This window comes from Acinonyx jubatus, chromosome D3 (assembly GCF_027475565.1).
Source record: "Acinonyx jubatus isolate Ajub_Pintada_27869175 chromosome D3, VMU_Ajub_asm_v1.0, whole genome shotgun sequence".
Taxonomy (NCBI): Eukaryota; Metazoa; Chordata; class Mammalia; order Carnivora; family Felidae; genus Acinonyx; species Acinonyx jubatus.
The window spans coordinates 29,138,638-29,163,043 of NC_069392.1; the positions used below are offsets into that span (position 1 = coordinate 29,138,638).

The window sequence follows — 24,406 nt, forward strand, 5'->3', positions numbered from 1 at the left end:
AATAGGCATCCAAGAAGGCAGGGTCTTCTTTGAGGGTGTGGCCACAGGCTGAGAAGGAGGGTTTCAAGCGCGTTTGGCGCCATTGGGTGACCGAGGCGGCCGCAGAACGTACCGGATGTGGGAACTCTCAAGGGTCTGGCCTCCTAGGGGAGAGGGCGCGGCGCGGAGTCCAGGGCGGGCTTTCCCTAGCAAGGTGGCTCAGATCCTAGGCCGGGGCGGGGCCTCCCAAGGGGAGGGCACCACTCAGGGCCTCCCGACGTGGGGGTGTGGCTCAAGGGCGGGAGGCGGGGACCCCCAGGAGAGGGCGCGGCTCAGGGTGCGGAGCGGGGTTTCCAGGGCGGAAGGCGCGGGTCCTGGAGCGGGGCGGGACGGAACCGGACTTCACAAGGAGCCCACGCGGCACAAGGCGTGGTGCGGGGCCTCCTGGCAAGGGGGCGTGGCTCAGGGCGCTGGGTGGGTGGGGGTCTATCGGAGAGGGCCGTGGCTCAGCATCAGGCGCGCATCCTAAGGCAGGGCGGGCGGGGCCTCCCGAAGAGAAAGCGCGGGTCCTGGGGCGGGGCCTTTAGAAGAGAGCGCGGCTGAGCTCGGGTCGAGGCGGGGCCGGCCGCGCGTACTTAAGCAGTCTTGGCGCTTGCGGACGCCCCGCCATGGCTCTGAGGTGCATCGTTTCTGTGCTGCGCTTCGGCACTCCCCGCGTCGCCCCACTGTCCACGGCGCCCGTGGCTCGCGAGCAGTCCGCGGCTGGCGAGCAGTCCGCCGCAGGCCGGGAGGCCACTCCAGGATGCCGGGCGGCCGAAGGTGCGCGACCGCCGTTGCCGGTCGTGGACTTCGGCAACACTCAGGAGGCGTACCGCAGTCGGCGCAGCTGGGAGCTGGCGCGCAGCCTGCTGGTGTTGCGCTTGTGCGCCTCACCTGCGCTGCTGGCGCACCACGAGCAGGTGCGCGGGTGGGCATGTAGGTGGGTAGGTGCGCAGCGGAGCGCGCCGGATCCTCTGCGTGTTCCGGGAGCCGTTATGGAGTTTCACTGTAAAGCGGGGGAGCGCCTTGAGCATTGCCTGTAGCCGGGAAGTCAGGAAGGGGAGGTGTTTCCTGCATTGTCTTTTGAGCTTCGTGAATTTTCCTAATGCCAGTTACTACCAACTAAAAACAAAGACCAGTTTCTGAATTTTTAAGCTATATGCTCCTTGTGGTGATGCAAAGTTGTCACCTGAAAATTGAGTGTTTTAAATGTTGCCTAAAAGGGAGTCTTGGTGGTATTGAAGGGTCTTGGTTTCTCAGAAACTGTGACTCAGGAGCTCGCCAGACACAGCCACTCTGAACAGTGTTGAGGGAAAATGGGAAGCCCCTTGAACTACAGCTTTTATTACTTCAATATAGTAACTTGTGAAAAGTGTGTGGGCTTTGGGGAAGTAAAAAGCAGAACGCCGTCTTAGCCACTGTCATTCTGGGTGTATGGAGATGACAGTTATTTCAGGGTGATCCTGGAAACAGTTTGCAAAGGTGCATGTTGGTGCTAAGTGTCTGGAAGGCTCTTTATGCAGGTGGTGTTGATTTCTCAAGCGAGGCTGTGCTGAGGGTATCATAACTGCCTCCCTTGGTCCCTGAAGGAGGCGGAAGGGGCAGAACTGGAGTTATGGAGGCTTCTGGAAGTCATCTGTGTTTGCAGTAGATGTGGATGTCCTGAGGCAAATTTGTGGCTGTGGAGAGCCCAGGCCAACTGGAGAGGAGGGCAGAAAGGAACACTTGGGGTTCAAGGAGCCTGGTGAGGGGTGGAGGTGTTGAGGACCCTTTGAGGAGCACCAGCGTCTGAAGGGCAGAAAGGAGCAGCAAGTTCTGGAGGTGCAGGGGTCAGGAGGGAGGAGGCAGCTGGGGCGGGGGTGGTGGGTGGGAACGACTAGGGGAGAAAGTGGCTGGCCATGAAGTCTCCGTGGAGGACAAGGACAGGGACCTGGCTCCTGCTGTTGGGGCATCATGGGACTGCTGGGTGGGACTGGGATGCATGGGGCAGAAGTGGTGCAGGAGCTGTGCCTGCTGCCATGTGACTGGAAGGGAGGGAGTGAAGGCTGGAGCCATCTAGGCCATATTTCTCTGAGCTTTCTTCCTTTGGATCAAAGCCAGAGAGAAGCCAGCACAGCTGAAGACCGTGGGGGTGCTGTGGGTGACCGCTGTCCAAGTGCCAGAAAGTGCTGGAGTGCAAGGACCACTGTAGATACCTGGAGGTGTGGGGAGGCTTATCCCAGGCTCCCCTCCTGTCCCACCTGTGTCCTGGGGGTGCCTTCAGGGAGCCCACTAACGGCACTCTGTCTGCCCCCTGTGGGACCTGTTCCACCACAACATTGCTAGGGGTCACACTGGTGCCGTGGCCTCAGTGCCTGGTGCTGGAGGAAATGGGGCAGAGACCAGGCTGCAGGGTTGTAGGCTGCTCTTCAGAACCAGCATTTACCTTGTCCTCTGGCCTGCAGTGAAAATTCTTCCTGCTGAGCAGTGTGGGTCTGTGTGGCACCTTCGGTGGGGCGGGGTGGGGGATCATCAAATCCATTCCCAGGGAGTATCAGCCTGCAGGAGCTCAGTTGGAGATGCTGCATTGGTTTGGCACCCAGTTTGTCCCTTCCTTGCCAGAAGACAAGAGTTTAGAAAACCCAAGTCTTCCATGACAAAGGCTTCTGTACTTGGGTATAAGCCAGTGCAGAAGAGGGTAACAGAAAGGGAAGGAGACAGGATGGATGGTGATGGTGGCCTTTGTGGGACAGAGAACTGGCTTTACCCCTTCTTGATCTGCACACATCTGTTTGAGTCTTTTACAGTGAAAGCGAGTATATGTGTTCCTGGTGTGAGTTTCTAAACCCATGAAGGATGCCCCTACCTGGAGAGGAGGGGACGCCACCCTCATCTCAGGCTGTGCCATCCAGGGATGCACCTGATGCCAGGATGGTTTTAAAGGGGCGGCTTTGCTCTGGAGATAGCTTTAAAACTGCCAGCCCTGTCCCATGTGGTTCCATAACCTTCTGTGATAGGCTGGCCTCCCCTTTGGCAGAGTGAGAGGGTAAGTGACCGGCTCAGTGACCTGGGTGGCCTTCCCTGTCATTCCCTCTGAGCCCCGCCTACACCTGAGGAGCTGGTCAGTGCGAAGTGCAGGGTGTGCGGGAGGTTATCAGCCCAGGCACCCCCCCCCCTCCGAGCCAAATTCCAGCATTTGCCTTGCTCCTGCTTCTTCTATTAACATTGGCTGTGGCTGCTCTTGTGCTTCGTCAGCAGAGCTGAATAGTTATGACTGAGACTGTGGCCCACACAGCCTATGTTATTTACCATGTGGCCCTGTACAGGAAAGTTTGCTGGGCCAAGAGTAGAAGACTGGCCCATTTCTGCACATGGTGGTTTCTGACAGTTCTCAGAGCTGATATGTACAATGTCGGGGTTTCCCAGAGCCAGATAATGATTTTGGGGTGTCAGATTCTGCCCCACCTGCCACTAGGGTGATTTTTGATATAATCAAGACCTGGCTTTTCCACTGGCGAGGCTGCTCTGGCCGATGGACTCCCTGACCACTGGCCCAGGCTGTATGGTGTCGAGACACCCTGTCCTATTCTCCCGAGTTGGCGCTGTAATTTTTTCTCATCCTCTTTATAAAAACAATGAGATGCAGGACACCTGGGTGGCTCAGTCGGTTGAGAGTGTCTGCCTCTTGATTTTGGCTCAGGTCATGATCCCAAGGTCGTGACATGGAGCCCCACATTGCCCAGCATGGATCCTGCTTAAGATCCATTTTCTCTCTCTCTCTCTGCCCTGCTCCCCTTTTTCTCTCTCTCTGTATCTCTTTCTAAAAAAAAACCAGACAAAATCCTAATGAGATGCAATAAAATCAGACACTACTGCAGAGAGGATGCAGCAAGGCAGAGGTGATGGCCTGGAAACCCTTGTCCTTGGGACGCCCTGTGGTGCCCTCAGGTGTGGTCCTGAGGCATCTCCACCAAATGCCCACCTGTGATTCAGGGTGTGTCTGACTTTGGGCCAATGTGAGGCTGCTCAGGACTGGTTTGGGGATGAAGGTGTTTGATTTACTCATACTTCTGCTTAAACTAGAGATTGTTCCTTGAAGCCCTGAATCAAGAGATGTTCCTCACAAAAGGGGTTCTGTTATCCATTGGGTTTGACAGACCTCAGGCTTTTTCTGTCTTGGAGATAAGTGGAGGGGGATAGTGAACACATAGGAATTCCCAGACAGGTGGCAGACGTGCCCTCCAAGCAGCCATCCCTTCCAGGCTCAGGGGCCTCCATTGTCCTCACTCCTTCCTGCCCTGGCTGTTCTTACTGCAGGAACTCTGTTCCACCTCCATGCCTTGGCAAGCCCCCCTCTCTGGGTCTAAGTTAGCAAACATTTCCCACCCGTGCTCTGGCAGTCACTCCCTCACCCCCTGTTCTGAATCACACCGTGGAGGTGCCTCGCTCCATCGAGGTCTCTTCCCGACTTGATGTGAGCTCCTTCTCTCTTTTGTTTAGCCTGGAATTGTACTGGGCACAAAGCAGTGACTCAGGACTTTGTTTAAAGGATGGCAGAAATTGAGGATATGGTGAAATGTGATTAGAGGAGCTGAGTGCTTTACGGGCAACTGTCTTCTTCAGGGGCATGTCCACTCTAGCTGTGGGTCTGCTGTGGCCCTAGATGACTGTGTACTTCGTAGAAGACCACCTGGCTTATTATTCGCCTAATGTTTGCTCCAGTTGAAGTTGGACTCCTTCTGAATTTAGCATGTGTTCATCTGCTCAGTAACTACTAGAGGGCCGGCCCCTTGCCAGACACTGTTTTAGGGACTGGGAATAAGCAGTGAAAAAAATATTAAAAAATCTGGGTGCTTGCCTGCTAGAAAGTTGCACCGAATCCTCCTACCTGGCATAACCCACTGAGGTATGAAGACAGAGGATGTTACGAACACACCCACTGCTATTCCCAGAGAGACCTGCTATTCATTTCTTTATCCACCAAATGATAGTCTGGCACTGCTATGTGCCGCTTGGGTCACCCGTGAGTGTGCAGGGCAGAGAAGTGTGAGTGGCCGTGGGGGCGGCACTGGGACCTCTGCCCTGCATGTTGAGTAGATTGACAGTAGCTACAAGTGGAGAGGCAAGCTGCTTCCGGTGGTGTCCACCGTTACATCAAGGCCCTGAGTTGTGTTTGACTTTGGGAGATGTGTGTCAAGGCTTTATGGTTGGAGCAAAGTAGGTGGGGAAGCAGGGGTGTCCTGCTGGGATGGGGGAGGCCAGGCAGCCAGGACAGCCCTTTCCCTCTACCTTTCAGCTGCTCCATCTCACCAGGAGACTTCTGGGGCAAAGGCTGTTTGACAAGCTGATGAAGATGACCTTCTATGGGCAGTTTGTGGCTGGTGAGGACCAGGAGTCCATCCGGCCCCTGATCCAGCACAACAGGGCCTTTGGCGTGGGCTCCATCCTGGACTACGGGGTGGAGGAGGATCTGAGCCCCCAGGAGGCGGAGCACAAGGAGATGGAGTAAGGCCTGCCTGGGCATTGGGTTGTAACCCCAAAGCATCCTGGGGCCACCTGGGACTGGGCTGGGAGGAGGTCCCTAAGGATAGGAGGGCTTGGTCAGTCTGCTTACCAGTGGCCCTCCTGTGTTCCGCCTGGGGTTCTTGTATTTTTTGCTCTGTGAGGATGACAGCTCTGGGCTTTCACAAAAGGTCTTGTGTGCACAAGCCTAGAGGAGGGGCAGGGATAGGGGTTGGCAAACCATGACCCACAGCCCAATGTGGCTGGCCTGCCTGGTTTTGTGTGATTTGCAAAGTGAGATTGGTTGTTGCTTTTTTAAATGGTTGAAAGAAAACAAGAATACTATTTTGTGACAGTTAAAACAAATTTTTTTTTTTAATGTTTGTTTATTTTTGAGAGAGACAGAGACAGAATGCGAGTGGGTTAGGGGCAGAGAGAGAGGGAGACACAGAATCCGAAGCAGGCTCCAGGCTTCAAGCTGTCAGCACAGAGCTTGACGCGGGGCTTGAACTCATGAGCTGTGAGATCATGACCTGAGCAGAAGTCAGATGGTCAACTGACTGAGCCACCCAGGCGCCCCTATTTTGTGACACTTTAAAGGTATATGAAATTCGGGGCGCCTGGGTGGCTCAGTCGATTAAGTGTCCAGCTTCGGCTCAGGTCATGATCTCACAGCTCATGAGTTCAAGCCCCGTGGCAGGCTCTGTGCTGACAGCTCAGAGCCTGGAGCTGCTTTGGATTCTGTGTCTTCCTCTTTCTCTGTTCCTTCCCTACTCATGCTCTGTCTCTCTCTCTTTCTCTCTCTGTCTCTCTCAAAAAATAAACATTTGAAAACAAAGTATATGAAATTCAAATCACTTTTGACCTAGAGGAACAGAGTTGAGTAGCTGTGACAGATGCCATATGGCCCACAAGGCTGAAGATAGAAGCTACCTGACCGTTTACAAAAACCGTTTTCTGACCCTGATGTAGGAGGTGCTCCGGCTTTCTGTTCTACTAAAGCATTTCTTCTGAGGCGTTGCTAATCTGTTGGACAGGTACCACTGCCCAACCCTTGCTTAGCTCTTGGGAGGATTTTCTAATTAGCAGGTGGGCCCTGCCTGGTAAGTATGGAGCCTGTCAAGCCTGGTGCCTACCCAGGGGTCCAAGAAGGGAATGTGCAGCCAGGAGCAGTGTGACGGGCTGGCCTGGGGTCTCCTCCTGAGATCACCAACTTGCTGTAGGACCTGTTCTCTGGGCAGTGGGTATAGGGACAGATGGGTACCTCCCTGACCTACATTTCTGGGCCACAGAAAAAAATTAGAGGACAAGGTCACCCTCTGCTTCCGGGAGAGGTGGCCTCACAGTAGATCCTGGCAAGACCAGCCCTTTCTGTGCAAAATGCCTGGTTCCTGTGCTGATACATGCACCCCTCCATGCCAGGCCCTTGCTTGCATTTGGGACCCTTAGTTCTGATAGCAGCTGTGCCCAACCACGTGAGGCTCGAGACAGGCCTGCTGAGTAACCTGCCCTGTCGCATGCTGGGGTGTTTGCTCTGGCATGGGGACAGGAGGGGAGGGGAGGGAAAGGCATCACATGAGGCTCCTGCCCTGGGAACGGAATGTCCAAGCCAAGCAGCAACAGCAGCAGAGGATTGGCCTGGGGAGCCCAGCCCCTGTCTAGCCATTTGCTGTCTTAAAGGCAGGGTTCTCCAGTTTGGCACCCCTCTGTGTGTTCCTCACTGTGGCCTGGGGCTGCAGCCTTCAGTGAGGCTGCCTGTTGAATAACTAAGGGACTCTGTGTTCCCGCTGTGTCTAAGTTGAGGGCAGAGTGATTTCACAATAGGATTTTCTCCCTCTGGTGTGAAAAGACTTCTTTCCTAGGGTGATCTGGCTGGCTTCCTTCCTGTCCTGCAGGGGGAGCATCGGGATGTGGGCTGGCCTTGCCCTGTCCTGGAGCCAAGGAACCTGTGCCCCTGGGCTATGCTGCTGTTGATACCCATCATGATGTAGCAGCCCTGCTTGGTGGGCTTTGGGATGTGAGTGGTGGTCCCTCCCATCCTAACATGGTGCCCACCATCTGATGCCAGTGGCAGGTGTCCACTCATGCCCAGGTCTGCTGCCAGGCATGTGCCTTTGGAGAGGCCTGGACCAGGGTGACAGAACCAGGCTTGTGGGTGCTGGTTGAACATCTATACTGTCAAGTTGCCTGCCTGGCTTCCTGGGTGTTTAGTCAAGAGTGACTCCTACCATGCAGCCTTCATCCATGCAGCCCCCCATGCAGAGAACTACTTCTGTGTCCCGGTGGGGCCCAGAGGTCTGTTTTGCTAATCCTGTCACGAGGCACATAGACCCTGCTCTGGGGAGTGATATAGAGGCCACTACCCCAAATTAAGGCCACAGGGGTTGGAGTAGGAAGGGTACAGGTGGTGCTGGGCCTGCTGTGGGCATAACCATGTGAGGCACAGAAAGGATAGAAGTGTCTGAATGCACAGGAGGCCCAGCAGGCCTCCTGAAGTTCTGAGGAGGGGATCCTGGAAGGGATCCCTGGGCAGGAAGCAGGAGGTAGGAGGCTACAGGTGGCAGAGGGAGAGAGTAGCCACATATGGCGGGGGCGAGACGGTGTTTCTCAGAACACCTGGTAGAAGGCAGGAGCCCCATAGGGTCTCCCCAGTAAGCTGAGAGCTGTGGGGATAGGGAAAGTGTACCTCCTGATGATTGACTATGACGAGGACATCTGGGGATAGTGTGGATGGCAGGTGTGTCTGTCTTGCCTGTGCAGACACAGGACTGGCTGGTGGTGGAGCCCCAAGGTGGGGGCAGCTCTATAGGACTGGTGTGCGCAGAACACTCAGGTGCTGCCTGGAGCCAGGGTCTGAGGGGCTAGGGATGTGGATGTGCAGGCAGGATGAGCTCCACTGGGCTTGTCTGTGCTTCACTCCTTCCTGCTACCTTATTCCCCTCACTTTCTGCTTTTTTCTAAAAGGCGTCCAGTCAACACATCACCCAGTGTAGTGAGCTGAGCTTGGAGGTGGCCAAGAGATGGTCAGGGCCTCCCTACTGCCTCTTCAACCCCCTAGGCCACTGGTATTCATCTTCTCCCCTCTGCCCCTTGGCGCATTCTCTTCCCTCCTTCACATCCTGGGCCATGCATGTGTGCATACGTGTGTGTGCCCGTGCTTGCACTGGGAGGTCTCTTCCATTCCCTGCCAGTCACGTGACCCTCCTCCCTTCCACTGCACCTGGCAGCTGCCATCTTTGTCTTCTCGTGACCCACCCACCAGGTCTGGTTGACAGTGTGACCCTTATCCTTCTCAGTGCCATCTGCTCAGAGACAGGCTGCTGTCCCCCTGACCACATGGTTGTGCAGCCGGCCCAGTTCCTCTGCTCAGTCCATTTCTAAAGTGCTTCCTCTCTGGTTAGTGCCCAGAAGGTTCATGGATGGAAATAGCACAGACTCTGACTGCTTTCCTGCCACTGAACCTACTGGCAGTGAGGATGGGAGTGGCCCACACCCTTTGGAGGCTGGCTGGGGCTTGGAGGGTGGGTAGGCCAGCTGTGGAAATGTTGAGTGGGCACCTTACACAGTGCTGGGTCCCTGGGGGCCCGTGTGAAAGAATGCAGCCTGCCTAGAAGGTAGGGACCTTGAAGGTGAATACTTGTGTTTCCCTGAGCCATGGGCTGTGTGGTTACAGAGAAGGCCCGAGTCCCCAGCAGCCATCATCCTTGCTGGTTAGACCCATGCCTTAGTGCAGATGGTGGGTCCTGAGTCATGCTATTTGCCTGGTTGTATCTGGACCACAGCTTGGGGCTGGTCTTACAGGTGCTCCTTGTTCCCAGTGGGGATGTTGTGTGTGGGGCTGACCCCCTCCCTTATGTTACTGAGTCAGATATTGTCACACAGGCACACCTCACCCTCTTCTGTATGTCAAGCACATATGTCTAGTTGGCATGAAGTGGCTCTTGTCCCCTGTTCCCAGGTGGGGGTCTTATGGGCTGTGTAGCCATGTGCGCGGCCCCTGTGAACTGTCCGAGCTACTGGGACTCCCGGGTCCTGACCTGGGCATCCTGGCTCACAGTTGCCAGATATGGGCCCTGGGGTTACACAGGAACCAGGGTCTAAAGGGAGGGCTCCCTGGAAGGCGGCTGGTAGCCCTTGGGTGCAGGAGCAGGGAGGTCAAAAGCTGCCTTAGACCTTTGATTCAGCTTGAGGCTACCACAGGTGCAATTAGCTTTCTGTGGCTTCGCTGGCTTTACCTCTGTCTCAAGTGCCCCAGCGCAGGGGGTGGGGGATGGGGAAAACACTGTCCTTTTCCTGTGAAGTATGGGCAGAACCTCAGGGGCCCCCAGGGGTCTGAGCATTTAGGAGTTCACCAGATAAGCCACAGGGCTTCAGCTGCACTCTTTCTGTGGGAACTGATTTAAGAGGCTTTAAATACAAAGTCAGATGATGGACAAAGCTGCTCGAATGCCACTCCAGGACAGTAATGGTGAGCGGCTCCTTCATCTGAGTAGGCTTAGCCATGACATTTGCTGTCCCAGATGTCATAGCCACTGAGAGGGGGATGGTGTCTGTTGTGATTCTGGCAGGCATTCTGGGTGAGGGGGCACCTGGGTGGGGGCAGACCAGGCAGGGGTGGCGAGGGCATGGCCAAGGGACTGCAGGGAGGCCTGAGGGTGGGCAGAGGCAACCATGTTCTCAGACTGGCCTCACTGATCTGTCCTCATGAGGACTGGGGGGTGTTATTCCCTTGTGATGGGAGGCCAGGGGAGGGCTTGCATTTTAAAAGAAAAATTCTGATTACTGGTTAGAAGATACACCTAAGGGGCAAGACTGAAGCAGGGCGCTGGCAGGCAGTGGCTGGAGGTGGGGCTAGCTGTGCATCTGGGCAGGAGCCCAGAGCCTGGCCTGGGGTTCCTAGTGGTTGGAGGTGCCTGGATGCAGGGGGTTTAGGGCAGAGCAAGCGGCCTCAGCTTTGGGAATTTTGTACTTTGGTAATTGTCGGGCTCCGTTCCTTATCAGTCCTGGCTGGCCCTGAGGCTCTGTCTTCCCCTCAGAAGGAATGCCCCCATAGCTAGCTTTCATCAAGCACCTCCTCTTTGCCTTGGGCTATCAGCTTGTTTTATTCACTCCTCACCTACCCATGAGGAATCTGAGCCTTCTCCAGGGTGCAGAGCTTGTAGGCCAAGTTGGTCTGTGAGGCTGCTGCCCTGCCCTGCTCAGGGGAGGTGACCCTGCAGGCCTGGGGTGGGTGAGGAGGTGGGTGGGGCACCTGAGTCACTCTTACCTGCCCAGGCTAACCCAGCTATTCTTGTACAGTCCGCCATGTCAGGTCAGGTTCAGGACTCCACTCCTGGCTTCCTCTCACCTCTGCTTGCTCAAAGGGAATACGTGCTTGTCACTTGCAGCCTGAGGTGGTGTGACCCACCCTCACCCTCTTGTTCCTTCCCACAGGTCCTGTACATCTGCTGTAGAGAGGGAGGGCAGTGGTGAGTATGAGGAGGCCATTCAGGAACAAATACTTTCACCACCTGCCCCCCTCACCCTCACCACCCCTACTTGGGAGACCTAGGTTCAAGGGCACAGGCAAGACTTGGGGCCAAGGCTCCTCCCTGTGCCTATGTGGCTTCTCCCTGTGTGCACCCAGGCCATTACTCCAGATCTGCTGACATCCTCAGGGCCTTCCCAGGGGTCCTCATCCCCTTGTCCTAAGTGGGTCTGGGTTCTGCCTTTTGGCCCGAGTTTGCCATGTGACTAGGATTTGGCCAGGGGGAAGGAACATTGAGTATAGGAGCAGGGAGTGGTGGGCAGCACAGTGGAGGGGGGCTGTGGCTGCTAAGGAGCCTGTCCTGAGGGAAGAGGGCTGTGGGCCATGGGCAGGTCCTGCTGGATGCAGGGGAAGCCCCATGTTTGCCCAGGGTGGGGTGGGAGCCAGAGCACAGCACAGAGCCTGTGTGTGCTCAGGCCATGTGCCCATCCCTCCAGGTACAAGTAAGAGGGAGAAGCAGTACCAGGCCCACCGGGCCTTTGGAGACCGCAGGGATGGTGTCATCAGTGCCCGCACCTACTTCTATGCCAATGAAGCCAAGTGTGACAGCCACATGGAGACGTTCTTGCGCTGCATTGAGGCTTCAGGTGGGGCCGGCTGTACACCTGCCAGGGAGGCTCAACCTCTTTGTGTAGAGATGCTAGTGGGTGAAAGCAAGGCCAGGCTAGAGCACTTGCCTGGGGCTTGGACAGTCATGAGGGATGACCATGGGTGACACTGGGGAAGATAGGCTGGGCTTAGGTCACACTGGGGTCACGCCTGAGTACAGCTCCTACCCAAGGAGCCTAGCACCTCCTGCCCCTTCCTAGATACTAGTGCCCAGATGTGAACCTCAGTAAGGCTGTCAGTGGGCTGAGCAGCACCCCCATATAGGTCAGGGGCTTGAGCCTCACCACATGTGGCACTGGGGTTTGCCAATGGCTGTGCTGTTGCCACAGAGGACTCCTCCTGCCTGGCCTTATGTGGAGAGCCTGCCAAGGGAGGTGAGTTAAGTGGGCCTCTGAGTCCTTTACTCTTTAGGACATCCCCCCAGCCACAGTGCAGCCCACCATGTGGCCCCAGCAGCCCTTCCATCAGTGGGCTCTGTACCTTCTGAACGCTAGAAGGAGTAGGAGTGAATTGTACTCAGAAGCAGCCTTCTGAGATCAGCGCTGGGGAGATGCCAGGCAGAGAGGGTCCAGAGCATGGTGCGCCTCCTTACCTCTGTGCCTGCTCTGCCTGAAGCAAAGGTCACAGAAGCCAAGATGGGTCATGGGTTTCTGGAAGGGAGGAGAGAGGCAAGTGTGATTGAGTGCCTTCGGTGCTCCATCCTGTGCTTCACTGGGCATTTCTGTGTTTTGTGAATCCCCCCACGGGCAGCCTGGGGTGCCAGTGGCATGGGAGAGGACATGGAGGCAGGGACAGAATGGGCCAGTCTCACTGGCTCCTTTGCCCACTGCATTCCTGGGCCCATGTGGCCAACAAACCCTGCCAAGTTGCCTGTTCCCGCCTCCAAGGTGGGGTATCTGAGTAGCTGTGTACATGGGCATTTATGGGCTTGGTAGAAACATGGTCCTTCTGCCCATAAATGGTTAGCCAGTAGCCCAGGATATCTGACTCCTTGCTGGGCTGTCCCCTCCTGTTGGGGGCAGGGGGCAGCAGGGATCCTTGGTGCCACCCACCTTAGCCTGAGATTGCTGAGCTGTCACTAGAACTACTTCTAGGGAGGGTAAGGCATGCATGCTGGGGAGCAGGCAGCCCACCCAGACATTGCTGCAGCCCCTGCTAGGCTTGGATGGGGGAGGGGGGAGAGATCTGCTGGTCCCACTGCACTGTCATCAGTTTTGGCGACTGGATCATTCAAGGCTCCCTGGTGGTCTTGGGGGCCCATCTGTCAGGGAGACCCAGTACCATGTATGTTGTAGGTAATTGATAAGAAGAGGGGGCCACGCCAGCCATTTGCAGTCTGTCACATGTCTGTCACTCTTGAGTGGTATACGCTCTGGGCACAGGCTCCTGGTCCTCCTCATCCCCCTGTGGAGCCCTAATGGTTATTCCTGTGGCTTCTGACAGGCAGAGCCAGTGATGATGGCTTCTCAGCCATCAAGCTCACCGCATTGGGGAGACCCCAGTTTCTGGTAAGTGCCAGAACCTTCCACCTGCAGAGACAGTCTGTAAGAACTTGGGGCTGCTATGAGCATTAAGTGAAAGCTCATGTATTGGTACCTTGGTGCTGGGAGCCAGGCACACAGGAAGGACTGGGAGGGGGCCTGGAGCTATGCTCCCTGGGTGCAGGGAGCTGGGCATATGGCAGAGCCGGTGCCTCAGGCCTGCACTTGCAGCTGCAGTTCTCAGACGTGCTGACCAAGTGGAGACGATTCTTTCACCAAATGGCTGCAGAGCAAGGGAAGGCTGGGCTGGCTGCCATGGACATGAAGCTGGAGGTGGCAGTGCTACAGGTGGGACAGCCCTGCCCTCGTGGGTATGAGTGGGTGGACACAGTGGGGGCTTGGGAAGGAGCCCTGCCTGGGGGGACCTCGCCAGGCAGTGTTTGAGGTGGGTTCCCAGAGGTTGAGGACATGCTGGGCGGCAGGATTTAGGGAGGGGGGTACTTGCCCTGCACATGGCTGAGTGCTGGCTTTGGGTTTGGGAAGGGGCATCAGGGACAGGTAGGACTAGACCTGTCTATGGAACAGAAACACAGGCCAAAACTATCTTGTTCTTGCTAATGGTGTAATAAAGTCAAAAGAGCAACACAAATGTTCAGGGAAACGGGAAATGTTAGTGAATGGGGCTGGGGCACGTCCATGGGAATGCCACCTTCTCACTTCTCAAGGAAAGTGTGGCAAAGATGGGCATCGCATCCAGGACGGAGATTGAGAGCTGGTTCACTGCGGAGACCTTGGGCGTGTCTGGGTAAGAGTAGCCCCCTAGCTGGGAATTTGGGAGTGTATACTCTGGTTCAGCCATGGTTCCAGCTGAGCCGCAATGGCTTCTCCCAGTCCTGATTGCCCTCCTGAAGAGCATGGGCCTGGGGTGACAATGCTGAAGGACCTGTTCCCTGAGACATACAGCAGGAGTTGACAGGGAGTCTGGAGTCCTGGGGGCTGAGGCTGCAGCTAGCCCAGGGCTAGCTTAGACAACAACTGGCAGGGCTGCTCACAGAATTATTCAGGTCCTAGCATGAGGGTGCTACACTCAGCCCTTCCTGGGACCCACACGGCAGGTAGGTGGAGGGTCAGGGCAGCTGAGATCCTGGAGGGGCCCATGCCTCATCCTGAGAGACCTGGGGGCTGGACCTGAGGTCACCAGGTTCCCTGGACTGGCAGAGGCTGTCCCCTTACGTGCAGGGTCTGCCTCCTTCCTGGCCTCCCGTGTTTGGCTCTTTCCCAAGCCTGACATGGCTCGTGGTGTTCTTGGTGTTCTCCCTGGGTTTTTATAGCTGCCACCACCCTGACGCAAGAATGTTCTGGTTTTGGTTTCCATTTTGTAAACAGAGGATGATGTTAACATTTTGTCTGTCCTTTGAAACTGAAAGCTGAGGTAAGTTTTGTGGGGGTTGGGCTTGGGATGCTCTTTTAAGGAATGGGCTGGTTGGGGCCTAGGCCCCCCCACAGATCCTAGCACCCGTGTGCTGATGCAGCTTCTTCCACAGCACTCTGGACCTACTGGACTGGAGCAGCCTCATCGACAGCAGGACTGAGCTCTCTAAGCACCTGGTGGTCCCTAACATGCAGGTGATGACCCCTCGCCCCCTCACCCTGTCTCACAGGGGCACAAGGCTGAGAAGGGAAATGTTCCCTCTTGCTTTCCCTGAGGCAGCAGCTGGGGTCGCAGCTGGATGAAACCAGAGTCCTTCCTGGCTGCGTAACACCCCTGTGGTCTGAAGGAAGAGGACAGATCCATGAGTGCCCCACAGAAGGGGAGAGAGACCTGTGTCCTCTCTCCTTGCACGTCAGGTCACCTCAAACCTAATATGATTACTGGCCTGAAATGGCAGTAATCATATTATCCCACGTCACAGTTCTGGAAGGACAGGGCTCAGCTTGGGTGGTTCTAGCTCAAGGTCTCCCTTGCGGTTCTCAGAGGGTGGTGGGAGCTGGGGTCATTGTGGGTCCCCACTCACACAGTCAGCAGTTGATGCTGGCTGTGGGCCAGGGCTTCCTTACCATGTGGTGGCGGGGTTCCTAGGTTGAGTGTCCCCTGAGAGCCAGGCGGAAGCATTATTACCTAGCTCTAGATGTCCCACAGCATCACTTATGCCCAGTTCTGTTTGTTAAAAGTTAGTTACTAGGCCAGCCTGTGTTCAGGGGGAGAGGAATGAGACCCCCCCCCCCCCCCACCCAGCTGCCCCATCCTGCCTGTGGGAGGTGCCTGGAATTTGTGCCCTGTTTGAAACCACCCCTGAGCTGGGATGGAAAGCAGCAGAAGTCCCTTGGGAAAACATCCCACAGATACTGCCTTCCACAAGTATCCTGCCCCAGCTGATGGAGGGCTCAGTCCCCAAGCTAAGACACCGAGGACCAATGGAAGGGCATGCTTGAGGCCCCATTGAGAGTGCCCCGGGCAGTGTTAGTGGGCATTTGGGGCTAGCAGAGGGCCCAGGGCTGCACAGGCCTCCAGGGTAGGTGCTCCCCACCCACAAACCCACCCCCACCCCCACCCCAGCTGCTGAGCACCAGCTTTCTGCTGACCTGCCAGCTCCCTGAAGGCCACCACTGTCTGGAGATGGTGTCTCTGTCCCCGCTCTGTGTTGTCTGTCTCCTGCAACTTTTCCCTCCTGCTTGTAGCCACCACTCTTTCTCCGATCCCTCTCTCTGCTAGGGGCTGAGTCCTTCTGGGTGATCGGATGGATCAAGGGTTTCTTCCTCACCCTTGTGTGGGAGCAGACACCTTGGGTGTAGGTGTGACCTGGGGCAGCTAGCCCTGTGAGTCAGAGGGTGCTGGCTGGCAGCAAGGTTCTGGGGTACCATGTGACTAAGGCAGGGATGGGGTAGCCTTTGCTGGTCCTGGGGTATTGGTAGGACCTGCACATGGGGGCAGGTGGGTGCCCTCAGGCAGAAGGAGCTGTGGCTTTGAGAGGTGGGAGCTTGGAGCCCTGCTGTGGCCTGACCATATGCTGCCCCAGACAGGACAGCTGGAGCCTCTCCTGTCACAGTTCACGGAGGAGGAAGAGCTGCAGATGACGAGGATGCTGCAAAGAATGGACATCCTGGCCAAGGTCGAGGACCCTGGGATGTGCCCAGAGAGGGTGGGGGGCACCTGTCTCACTTGATCCCAGTCAAACCTTCTGTCCCACCCCGCACTTCTCAGAAAGCCACCGAGGTGGGCGTGCGACTGATGGTGGATGCTGAGCAGACCTACTTCCAGCCAGCCATCAGCCGCCTGACACTGGAAATGCAGCGCAAGTTCAACATAGAGAAGCCGCTCATCTTCAACACATACCAGTGCTACCTCAAGGTATGGCCCCTGCCTACTGCCCCCCACCTCCGCCACTGGTCTGCAGGTGATGCCCCTCACTTGAGTCCTGTGCTGGTGCTGGGAGAGGCCTCTGCCTGAGTGTGCCAGCCTCTGAGTGGGAGGAAAGGCCCCAGGACTCTGTTACTGGCTGTGTACTGGCCCCTTCTCTGGGCCTCAGATCCCAGACAGGGTTTTGAAGGGGTAGAAGGAAGATGAAGGAGGCTTTTTGCAGTCTGCTTCATGTGCCTTAATCCCTAAAATTTGAAGGCCTCATGAGTAAGTTTTTTCCTGCCATTTTTATTTCCTGCCATTTTTTAGTTTGGGTCCCTCTGAGGATCAGATGAAATCTCTGGTCCCCTTCCCACAAAGAGACTTGCTGAGAATCTTGCATGTACCTCAGGGAGCCCAGGGTGCTTGAGGGTGGGGTCGCTGAGCACAAACCTGGGCTGGGCTGCGCTGGGACCAGCCAGGTATTTGGAGGAGATGGTGTGGGATGGGTGTCAAGGCTCTAGGGCCGGGGGAAGTGGGTGAGTGGGTGGGTGGGTGGATGGGGCAACATCCCTTGGCTCTGAGTCAGCCTGAGAAGACTCCGGAGAATACCGTGGCTGCTGGCACCTAGTCTGTCCCCCAACAAAGTTGTCCTCAGGCCACACTGAGGAGTCACCATTTCTTAGAGATGGAGGTTGGAGGGCCTTCCTCACTCACACTTGTCTCCCTGCTTCCCTGAGCACCTGGGCCTCAGGGGACACAGGCTGGAGGGGGCCCCATCCTGGTCAGCAGCAACTTTTGGCCCTGGTCCCACAGGACGCCTATGACAACGTCACCCTGGATGTGGAGCTGGCTCGCCGTGAGGGCTGGTGCTTTGGGGCCAAGCTGGTGCGGGGTGCATATATGGCCCAGGAACGCGCCCGTGCCGCGGAGATTGGCTATGAGGACCCCATTAACCCTACGTACGAGGCCACTCATGCCATGTATCACAGGTGCGCCAGCCCTTCTTGGCCCCTGGGGGCCTCATGGCTTCCTGGGGAGGGGAATGACAAAACAGGGCAGGGGTGGTGGAACTGACCTGACGTGACCCCTATCTGACTGTGGAGCAGCCTAGTGTGTCAGAAGCCTCTGTAGGAGCAAGACTTCTGTCCTGAGACCAGAGCTGATTATCTTCTCTGCTTTTTATTTATTTTTTGAATCCTCAGCTTTTGTTTTACCCTTTCTAAAAACTTTTAAGGTAGATTTTTAGTACAGAAAAGTCTACTGAATAAAACTAAACTGGCCCAGGTCCCCCAGCCAGCTCTTGTTGACACTTAGGACAAGAGAGCCCTGAGCAGCCCTCCTGCCTCGCATGCAGCCCATTTGCTTTCCAAATTACACACCAGGATCATCAACTGTTTCTACATCTGCTTTTGCTGTGTTTGTCTTGCTGACCTTGTCCTGCAGCAAGGACAGGCAGATCCCATGCTTTTTCTTTGTGAGGTTGTGTGTGTGTGTGTGTGTGTGTGTGTCGCAAATAGACTCTGAGTGCCTTGGCTCCTGCTCCCTCCCCGGCAGTGCCCTGCTTTCTGGGAGTATCCAAGTGTGCCATGGGTATACCCACATCTGCTTTGGCATTGTGCATTCAGTCCTGTGCCCTTGCTTTTCCATGTAACACGTATTTGGATCCTCCTGTGTCAGCATGCCGGCCCACAGTGTTAACCCAACAGCCAGCAGAGTGCCCATCTTTGTGAGCTTTTGGTGGTTTGCTGTCAGGTCATTACAGTAGTGACTCATAGCACACTTTGCCCCTGTCTCCTGTACTCACGGGCAAAGACATAGTTGTCACATGTTCCTGGAAATGGTCATAAGGACACACACCATTGCTGCCAGATGGCAGAACCCTCACACTCTCTATGCTCAGGGAGGCTTCAATTTCCTTATGGACCCCTTCTGGAAGCAAAGCTCCATCTGTCCTGAGTGCACTGTGTCCCAGGTCGTCTCCTTTTGAATGTCTAGCCCCAGGTACTGCTCACGTTTTCTTTCTTACCTACGAGGTGTTGAGGAATGACAAGTACAGCCTTGGTCCCATTACCATGGCCACACTTGGAGTGGGCTCGCTGGACAGCCATGGGCCTGCTTGTGGCCTCTACAGGCTGGGGCTTACGTGGCACTCCCTTCAGGTGCCTCAATTATGTCCTGGAGGAGCTGAAGCACAATGCCAAGGCCAAAGTGATGGTGGCCTCTCACAATGAGGACACAGTTCGCTTCACGCTGCGCAGGTAGGCACCCTCTTCAGCTGTCTGGTGTTCCTTAGTGAGGGAAGGCTTGGGATGGGTGGTGTGGAAGCTATGCAGAGTGGTGGCATTTAGGGGTGATGTCTGTGGGATGAGCTAGAGTGGCACCTTTAGTGTCCTGCAAGCTTCCTGTCTCCCCAGGTCCAGCTGGCCATTGGCACTGCAGTAGCAAAAAGGCTATTTGCAGTGACTTGGGTTTTTAAAAATTAATACCTGACTTATTGAAATTTCAAATCAAATTAAATTTCATTCGGTGATTTAAATAGCTTACTGAAGTGCACAAATACAATGTGCAATGTCAGATCCCCTCAGGAGGCCTCCAGCATATCATCTTATTTATAAATAGTTACTCTTAACATTTTAAACTGCATTTGGAACTTAATATAGTCTGTTTTCTCTTTAAGTGTGTGTCTTGTGGGGCAAAACTTTGGTAGAATCCAGGCAAGTCTGATATAGGAATAAGGTGAAGTAAATTAAAAAAAATTTTTTTAAATGTTTTTAAATTTTTGAGAGAGACAGAGAGAGAGAGCATGAGAGGGGGGAGGGGCATAGAAAGAGGGAGACACACAGACTCTGAATCAGGCTCCAGGTTCTGAGGTGTCAGCACAGAGCCGGACAGGGGGCTCGAACTTGTGAACCACAGAGATCATGACCTGAGCCAAAGTCGGACACTCAACCAAGTCACCCAGGTGCCCCATGAAGTAAATTCTTAAATATTCCAGTGTTATCACCATGTTTTTGTGTTTTCTATCTTAACCCAAGGAGCACCACATGAGGGGTCCTAGCCACTCCTCCTGCTCCCCAGTCTCCACCTTCCTGGGCTTGAGGCCCTACAGGAAGCACGGTGGCAGTGGCTTTGGTGGCCCTCGCCTTTTCCAAGAGCAAAGCAGGGCAGCCAAATTGTGGCCAAGCAGGGCTTCCAGAAGAAGCAGTGAATGAACAGCCAAGGCATGGCACAGCCAGCTGCCCGACAAGCTGACTCTGGTCACTCTACACCCATTTGGTGAAGCAGTGCTTATTCTCTGCTTGTGATGGCACTGCTTTTTCACAGCCTAAAATTGCAGCTGAAAACTATTATTTTTTAAAAATTTTATTTAAATCCAAGTTATTTAACATATAATACTTGTTTCAGGAGAATTTAGTGATTCATCACTTACATATGACACCCAGTGCTCATCACAAATGTCCACCTTAATGCCCATCACCCATTTAGCCCATTCCCCCAACCCACTCCCCTCCAGCAACCCTCAGTTTGTTCTCTGTATTTAAGAGTCTCTTATGGACTGTTTTTCCTCTGTTTTTGTCTTATTTTTTCTTACCTTCCACTATGTTCATCTGTTACTTAAATTCCACTTATGAGTGAAATCATGATATGTCTTTCTCTGACTTATTTTGCTTAGCATAATATATTCTAGTTCTATCCACATTGTTGCAAATGGCAAGATTTCATTCTTTTTGGTTGCCAAGTAATATTCCATTGTGTGTGTATGTATGTGTATATATATAATATACACACCATATCTTCTTTATCCATTCGTCAGTTGGACATTTGGGCTTTTTCAGTAATTTGGCTATTGTTGATAGTGCTGCCATAAACATTGGGGTGCATGTTCCCCTTCAAATCAGAATTTTTGTATCCTTTGGATAAATACATAGTAGTGTAATTGCTGGATTGTAGGTAGCTAGCTCTATTTTTTAAATGTTTGTTTGAGATTGAGGGGGGAGAGAGGGAGAGAGAATCTCAAGCAGGCTCGATCCCACGAACTCTGAGATTGTGACCTCAGCTGAAATCAAGAGTCAGATGCTCAACCTACTGAGTCACCCAGGCATCCCTAGGGTAGTTCTATTTTTAATTTTTTGAGGCACCTGCATACTGTCTTCCAGAGTGGCTGCACCACTTTGCATTCCCACTGGCAGTGCAAGAGGGTTCCCCTTTCTCCACATCCTCACCAACATCTGTTGTTTTCTGAGTTGTTAATTTTAGCCATTCTGACAGGTGTGAGGTGGTGCCTCATTGTGGTTTTGATTTATATTTCCCTGATGATGAGTGATGCTGAGCATGTTTTCCCGTTAGTGAAAACCATGATTTCTAATGCACAGCAGTTGCAGCTATCAGGGTGGGGATGTGAGTGCTGAGGCCACCAGTGCCACCCAGGCCGAGTAAGACTGTGGTAAGTCTCCCTCCTGAGAGTCCCTGCCAGGATCAGGGTCTGGCTGTTTCTGTGGGATTGGTGAGGGGCTGAGTGGAGTCCTAGCTGGACAGGACTGCTCCACCTTCTTCCCTCCATCCCTGGGGACTTCCCAGCTGCTCATTTACTGCCTTGGATGCCCCAGCCTTGTGACTGGATGTCAGAGAGCCAGGGGTACCTTTTGTGCTTGGTGAAAAAAAAAAAAAATTCTGGTTTGACTTTTAAAACAGATGGTTTAAGTTGCAAATCTTAAAACCTGGTTTTCCCTTAGACTTAAAAAATATTCTGTTACTCCGTGATGGAAACTTGATCATCCACTAGATGATGTACACAAAGAGCTTCCCTGTGCCCCTGGCCTGGCATTTGGGAACCTGCACCCCTACACAAGTGGCAGGCCCACAGGGTCAGTGATGTACAAGTGGCATCTTCTTAGGTTTCAGTTATGAGCTCAGCAGGCTTTGCCTGACCACTCCCATTTTAGGTAGGGGTCACAGGTAGGCCACTCACCAGCTAGACAGAAAAGAGTGAAAGTTCTAAAGGTATAACCTGCCCTCAGAAGGGCTTCCTCTCTTCTGCTTTCTGAATCTTCCTGCCGAGAATAAGCCTGTTCTTGGCATCTTAGCCAGGGAGGCTCCTGCCCTGGACGCGGCTTCCTTTGTCTGAAGTGCCAGCTGAGTGCGCTCTCCTTTCTCATAGCCCCCAGGGCCCATGCCACGCTCCACAAATACTATCATGGAGAAGGCTTGGCTCCTTCAGGACATGGTTCTGTGTTCCTGCACTGGGAGCTGGGGAGCCCATGGCAGCTTGGGCTTACCTTCCCTGACGAAGTAGTGTGGGTCTCTGATGCCGCATCAGGGAGCTCAGACAGCCTGTGTAAGCTTTGGCTGAGTGGCAAGCCAACCCAGAACTCAAGAGGCCTGAACAACAGCATGTTCTATGGGCCAGCAGTGTTCGCTGGGCTCAGCTGGGGACTGCTTCTGCTGGCCCTGCCCTGAGATCTGACTTGTATCTGTGGTCAGCTGAGGCCTGACTGGACCTAAATGGCTTCATTCATGGCTGGGGCAGCAAAGGGACTGCATCACATCTAGTTTCCTATAGGCCAGTGCAGGCTTTGCCACATGGTGGTCTCAGGCTTCCAGAAGCCCTGAGAGGGCAAGCCTTTGCCCACATCACATTTGCTCTTCTCTTTTTGGCCAGAGGAAGTCAGGAGGCCTAGCTCAGAAGCCAGGTGGAGAACCTTGCCTGCTGGGAGAAGCTGCAGTCACATGGCCTAGCGGGTGGAGAGGGGTCAGCAGCCACTTCCGCAGGAACCGTGTGAATGTCCCCACCACTGCCAGTCAGGTGGGCAGCAACGTGGTGGCAGCCCTGCTCTCACAGGGTTCATGTTCCAGTGAGGGACAGAGATACTTAAACTGGAGACCGGGGCCACATGGTAGAGACCATGGCCTGCTTTAGAGTAGGTGGCCCCCACACTGGAGCCACTCTGACAGAAAGAGGGAGAGGACCTCTGGAGGATGATCCTCATGTGGAGGGCCGGGGTGAGATGTCCTCAATGCTCTAGGAGTGAGGGGCCTGAGACAGTGAGAAGAGGGGGACCCTGGAGACAGGGAAGCACACTGTTGGCCTGCAGCCTGGGTGCGTGTGAGGAGGACCCAGGCTAAACATGCCCTTGGAGGGAGGTGGAAGGATGAGGACAGATTCCAGAGCGCTGGTAATTGAGTCTGGACATGTGGATACAGCAAGCTGGAGGTAAAAATATAAGAATCCTCAGTAAGTAGACATTGCAAACCTTGGAAATTTTTCTAAGACCATACAAGGGAGGTATGAAGTCAGGAGAGGGTGCTGGGCACAGTTGGGGGTCAGGTGTTGGGCAGCACTAAGAGAAATGTGAGCCACATCTATTCTAAATGTTCTACTGGCCACATAAGAGATGACGTTAATTTCAGTAATACCTTTCAATTAGGCCAACATATCCAAAATATTACCTATATTCAGTATTTCAGAAAAACAATACATTCTTTTTTCCAGTTTTCAAAATCCCATGTGTGTTAGATACTTCTAGCACATCTCAGTTTAGACCAGTTGACTTTCAGAGACTCAGCAGGCACCAGTGGCTGGTGCTGCTGTATGGGACAGAGCAGCCAGTAAGGGGAGGACAAGAGACCGGGTGGGACGGAGGGGATGTGGCACTGAAGGAGAGGGGCTCAAAAAGGGGTTGGAGGAGGGTCTTTTGCTGGCTTACCCAGGCCGGGCTTTGGGGCAGGCCTGCCTCACTAGGTTAGGGCAGACGAGAAGGGAGAGGGAAGGGGCCATGGGGAGCAAGCATAGTGGGAGGGGGAGGCTGGCTGGGAGAGGAGCGAACTTGGTGGCCATGACCTGAGGTGGGACTTGCAGGGCAGATGCTTGGTCTGGGCAGCACAGAGCCTAAACCTATGCCCCACCCTGCAGGGGATGGAAGCTAAAGTGTATGAAGATCTGGGAGTGGAAGTGGAGGGTTCAGAGCTAGCTCAAGTTGCCCTGGGGGCTCACCTGCCATCTTGTCTGTCTACAGGATGGAGGAGCTGGGCCTGCACCCTGCTGACCGTCAGGTGTACTTTGGACAGCTACTGGGCATGTGTGATCAGATCAGCTTCCCACTAGGTGAGCTGAGTCTCCCAGGGGAGCAGGGGTGGGGAAGTCTAGGACTGGGACTCACTGCTTCTGTGTGTACAGGTCAGGCGGGCTTTCCCGTGTACAAGTATGTACCCTATGGCCCTGTGATGGAAGTGCTGCCCTACCTGTCCCGCCGTGCCCTGGAGAACAGTGGTGTCATGAAGGGTGCCTGGCGGGAGAGGCAGCTGCTGTGGCAGGAGCTCAAGCGGAGGCTCCGCACAGGCAGCCTCTTTCACCGTCCAGCCTAGTGCTCGTGGGGCACCACCACCCACCTTCAGACTTGGCCTTCAGATGCTCCCTTGCCTGGGCTGTGGCCTCCCAGGCCAATGCCACATTTATAGCCCAACCAAAACTTCACGTGGATTCACCTTTTTATGCCCAAGACTATGAGATCCACTGGAAGTCGGGCCTCGGTGCCCCTCTGGCCTCTGCCCAGGACATGGGCACCTAGACCATGTCTGATGCTTGCCAGAGCCACTGGGAACTGTCAGGGACTGCCCTTCAATAAGTGGGCACAACCCCATGACCTTGGACCCAAAGGACCACCTTCTGACAGAGTTCATCCAGCCCATACCCTGAGCCCCTCGGGTAGTCACCAGTGGGGAAGCTGGCCTGGTCAATAAACCACTATTCCTGCAGCCCTCAACTTCTTTCTTGCAACGCTTTTCCCCCTCAAGTCCTCCTGTGGGGTCAGCATCAAAGACAGAATGGTTCTGATGGCTCTGCCTCTCTGGCACCATGTGTCCCTGGGAGTGAGGCCCACCATGGGTGGAGTGGACCCACCAATCCTTCCTTCAGGCTGTATCACAGATTTGGCTATGTAGGGTGCTAGACAC

The 24,406-nt window shown here is 54.6% G+C and overlaps 1 protein-coding gene across 7 annotated transcripts; it reads left to right on the plus strand.

The window, feature by feature from the left end:
* The first annotated feature begins 453 nt into the window (after positions 1-453).
* On the plus strand, positions 454-24,208 carry PRODH (proline dehydrogenase 1). 7 transcript variants are annotated; one of them, XR_008291771.1, is made up of 15 exons: positions 454-938; positions 5,294-5,502; positions 10,933-10,967; positions 11,464-11,613; positions 13,079-13,143; positions 13,348-13,464; positions 13,842-13,921; positions 14,661-14,742; positions 16,134-16,226; positions 16,319-16,465; positions 17,270-17,445; positions 18,616-18,714; positions 20,830-20,900; positions 23,470-23,558; positions 23,631-23,662. XR_008291771.1 is itself a non-coding variant. In XM_015081803.3 (14 exons), exons 1-14 carry the CDS (start codon positions 648-650, stop codon positions 23,816-23,818), a joined length of 1,821 nt encoding a protein of 606 aa, XP_014937289.2. In that variant the 5' UTR covers positions 456-647; the 3' UTR covers positions 23,819-24,208. The 7 variants fall into 7 exon arrangements, 4 of the variants coding, with proteins under 4 accessions (XP_053062230.1, XP_014937290.2, XP_014937289.2 ...); XR_001431542.3 differs by lacking the exon at positions 20,830-20,900 and adding an exon at positions 22,116-22,259 and having other exon boundaries at positions 455-938; positions 23,631-23,667; XR_008291772.1 differs by lacking the exon at positions 20,830-20,900 and having other exon boundaries at positions 455-938; positions 22,116-23,558; positions 23,631-23,691.
* The last annotated feature ends 198 nt before the right edge of the window (positions 24,209-24,406 follow it).

What these genes read in the sequence shown, in the direction of transcription:
- PRODH (XM_015081803.3), top strand. Translation starts at nt 648, where the DNA reads ATGGCTCTGAGGTGCATCGTTTCTGTGCTGCGCTTCGGCACTCCCCGC. An exon ending in TGTAGAGAGGGAGGGCAGTG is followed by an intron (nt 10,968 to 11,463) that starts GTGAGTATGAGG and finishes CCATCCCTCCAG; the next exon opens with GTACAAGTAAGAGGGAGAAG. An exon ending in CATACCAGTGCTACCTCAAG is followed by an intron (nt 16,466 to 17,269) that starts GTATGGCCCCTG and finishes CTGGTCCCACAG; the next exon opens with GACGCCTATGACAACGTCAC.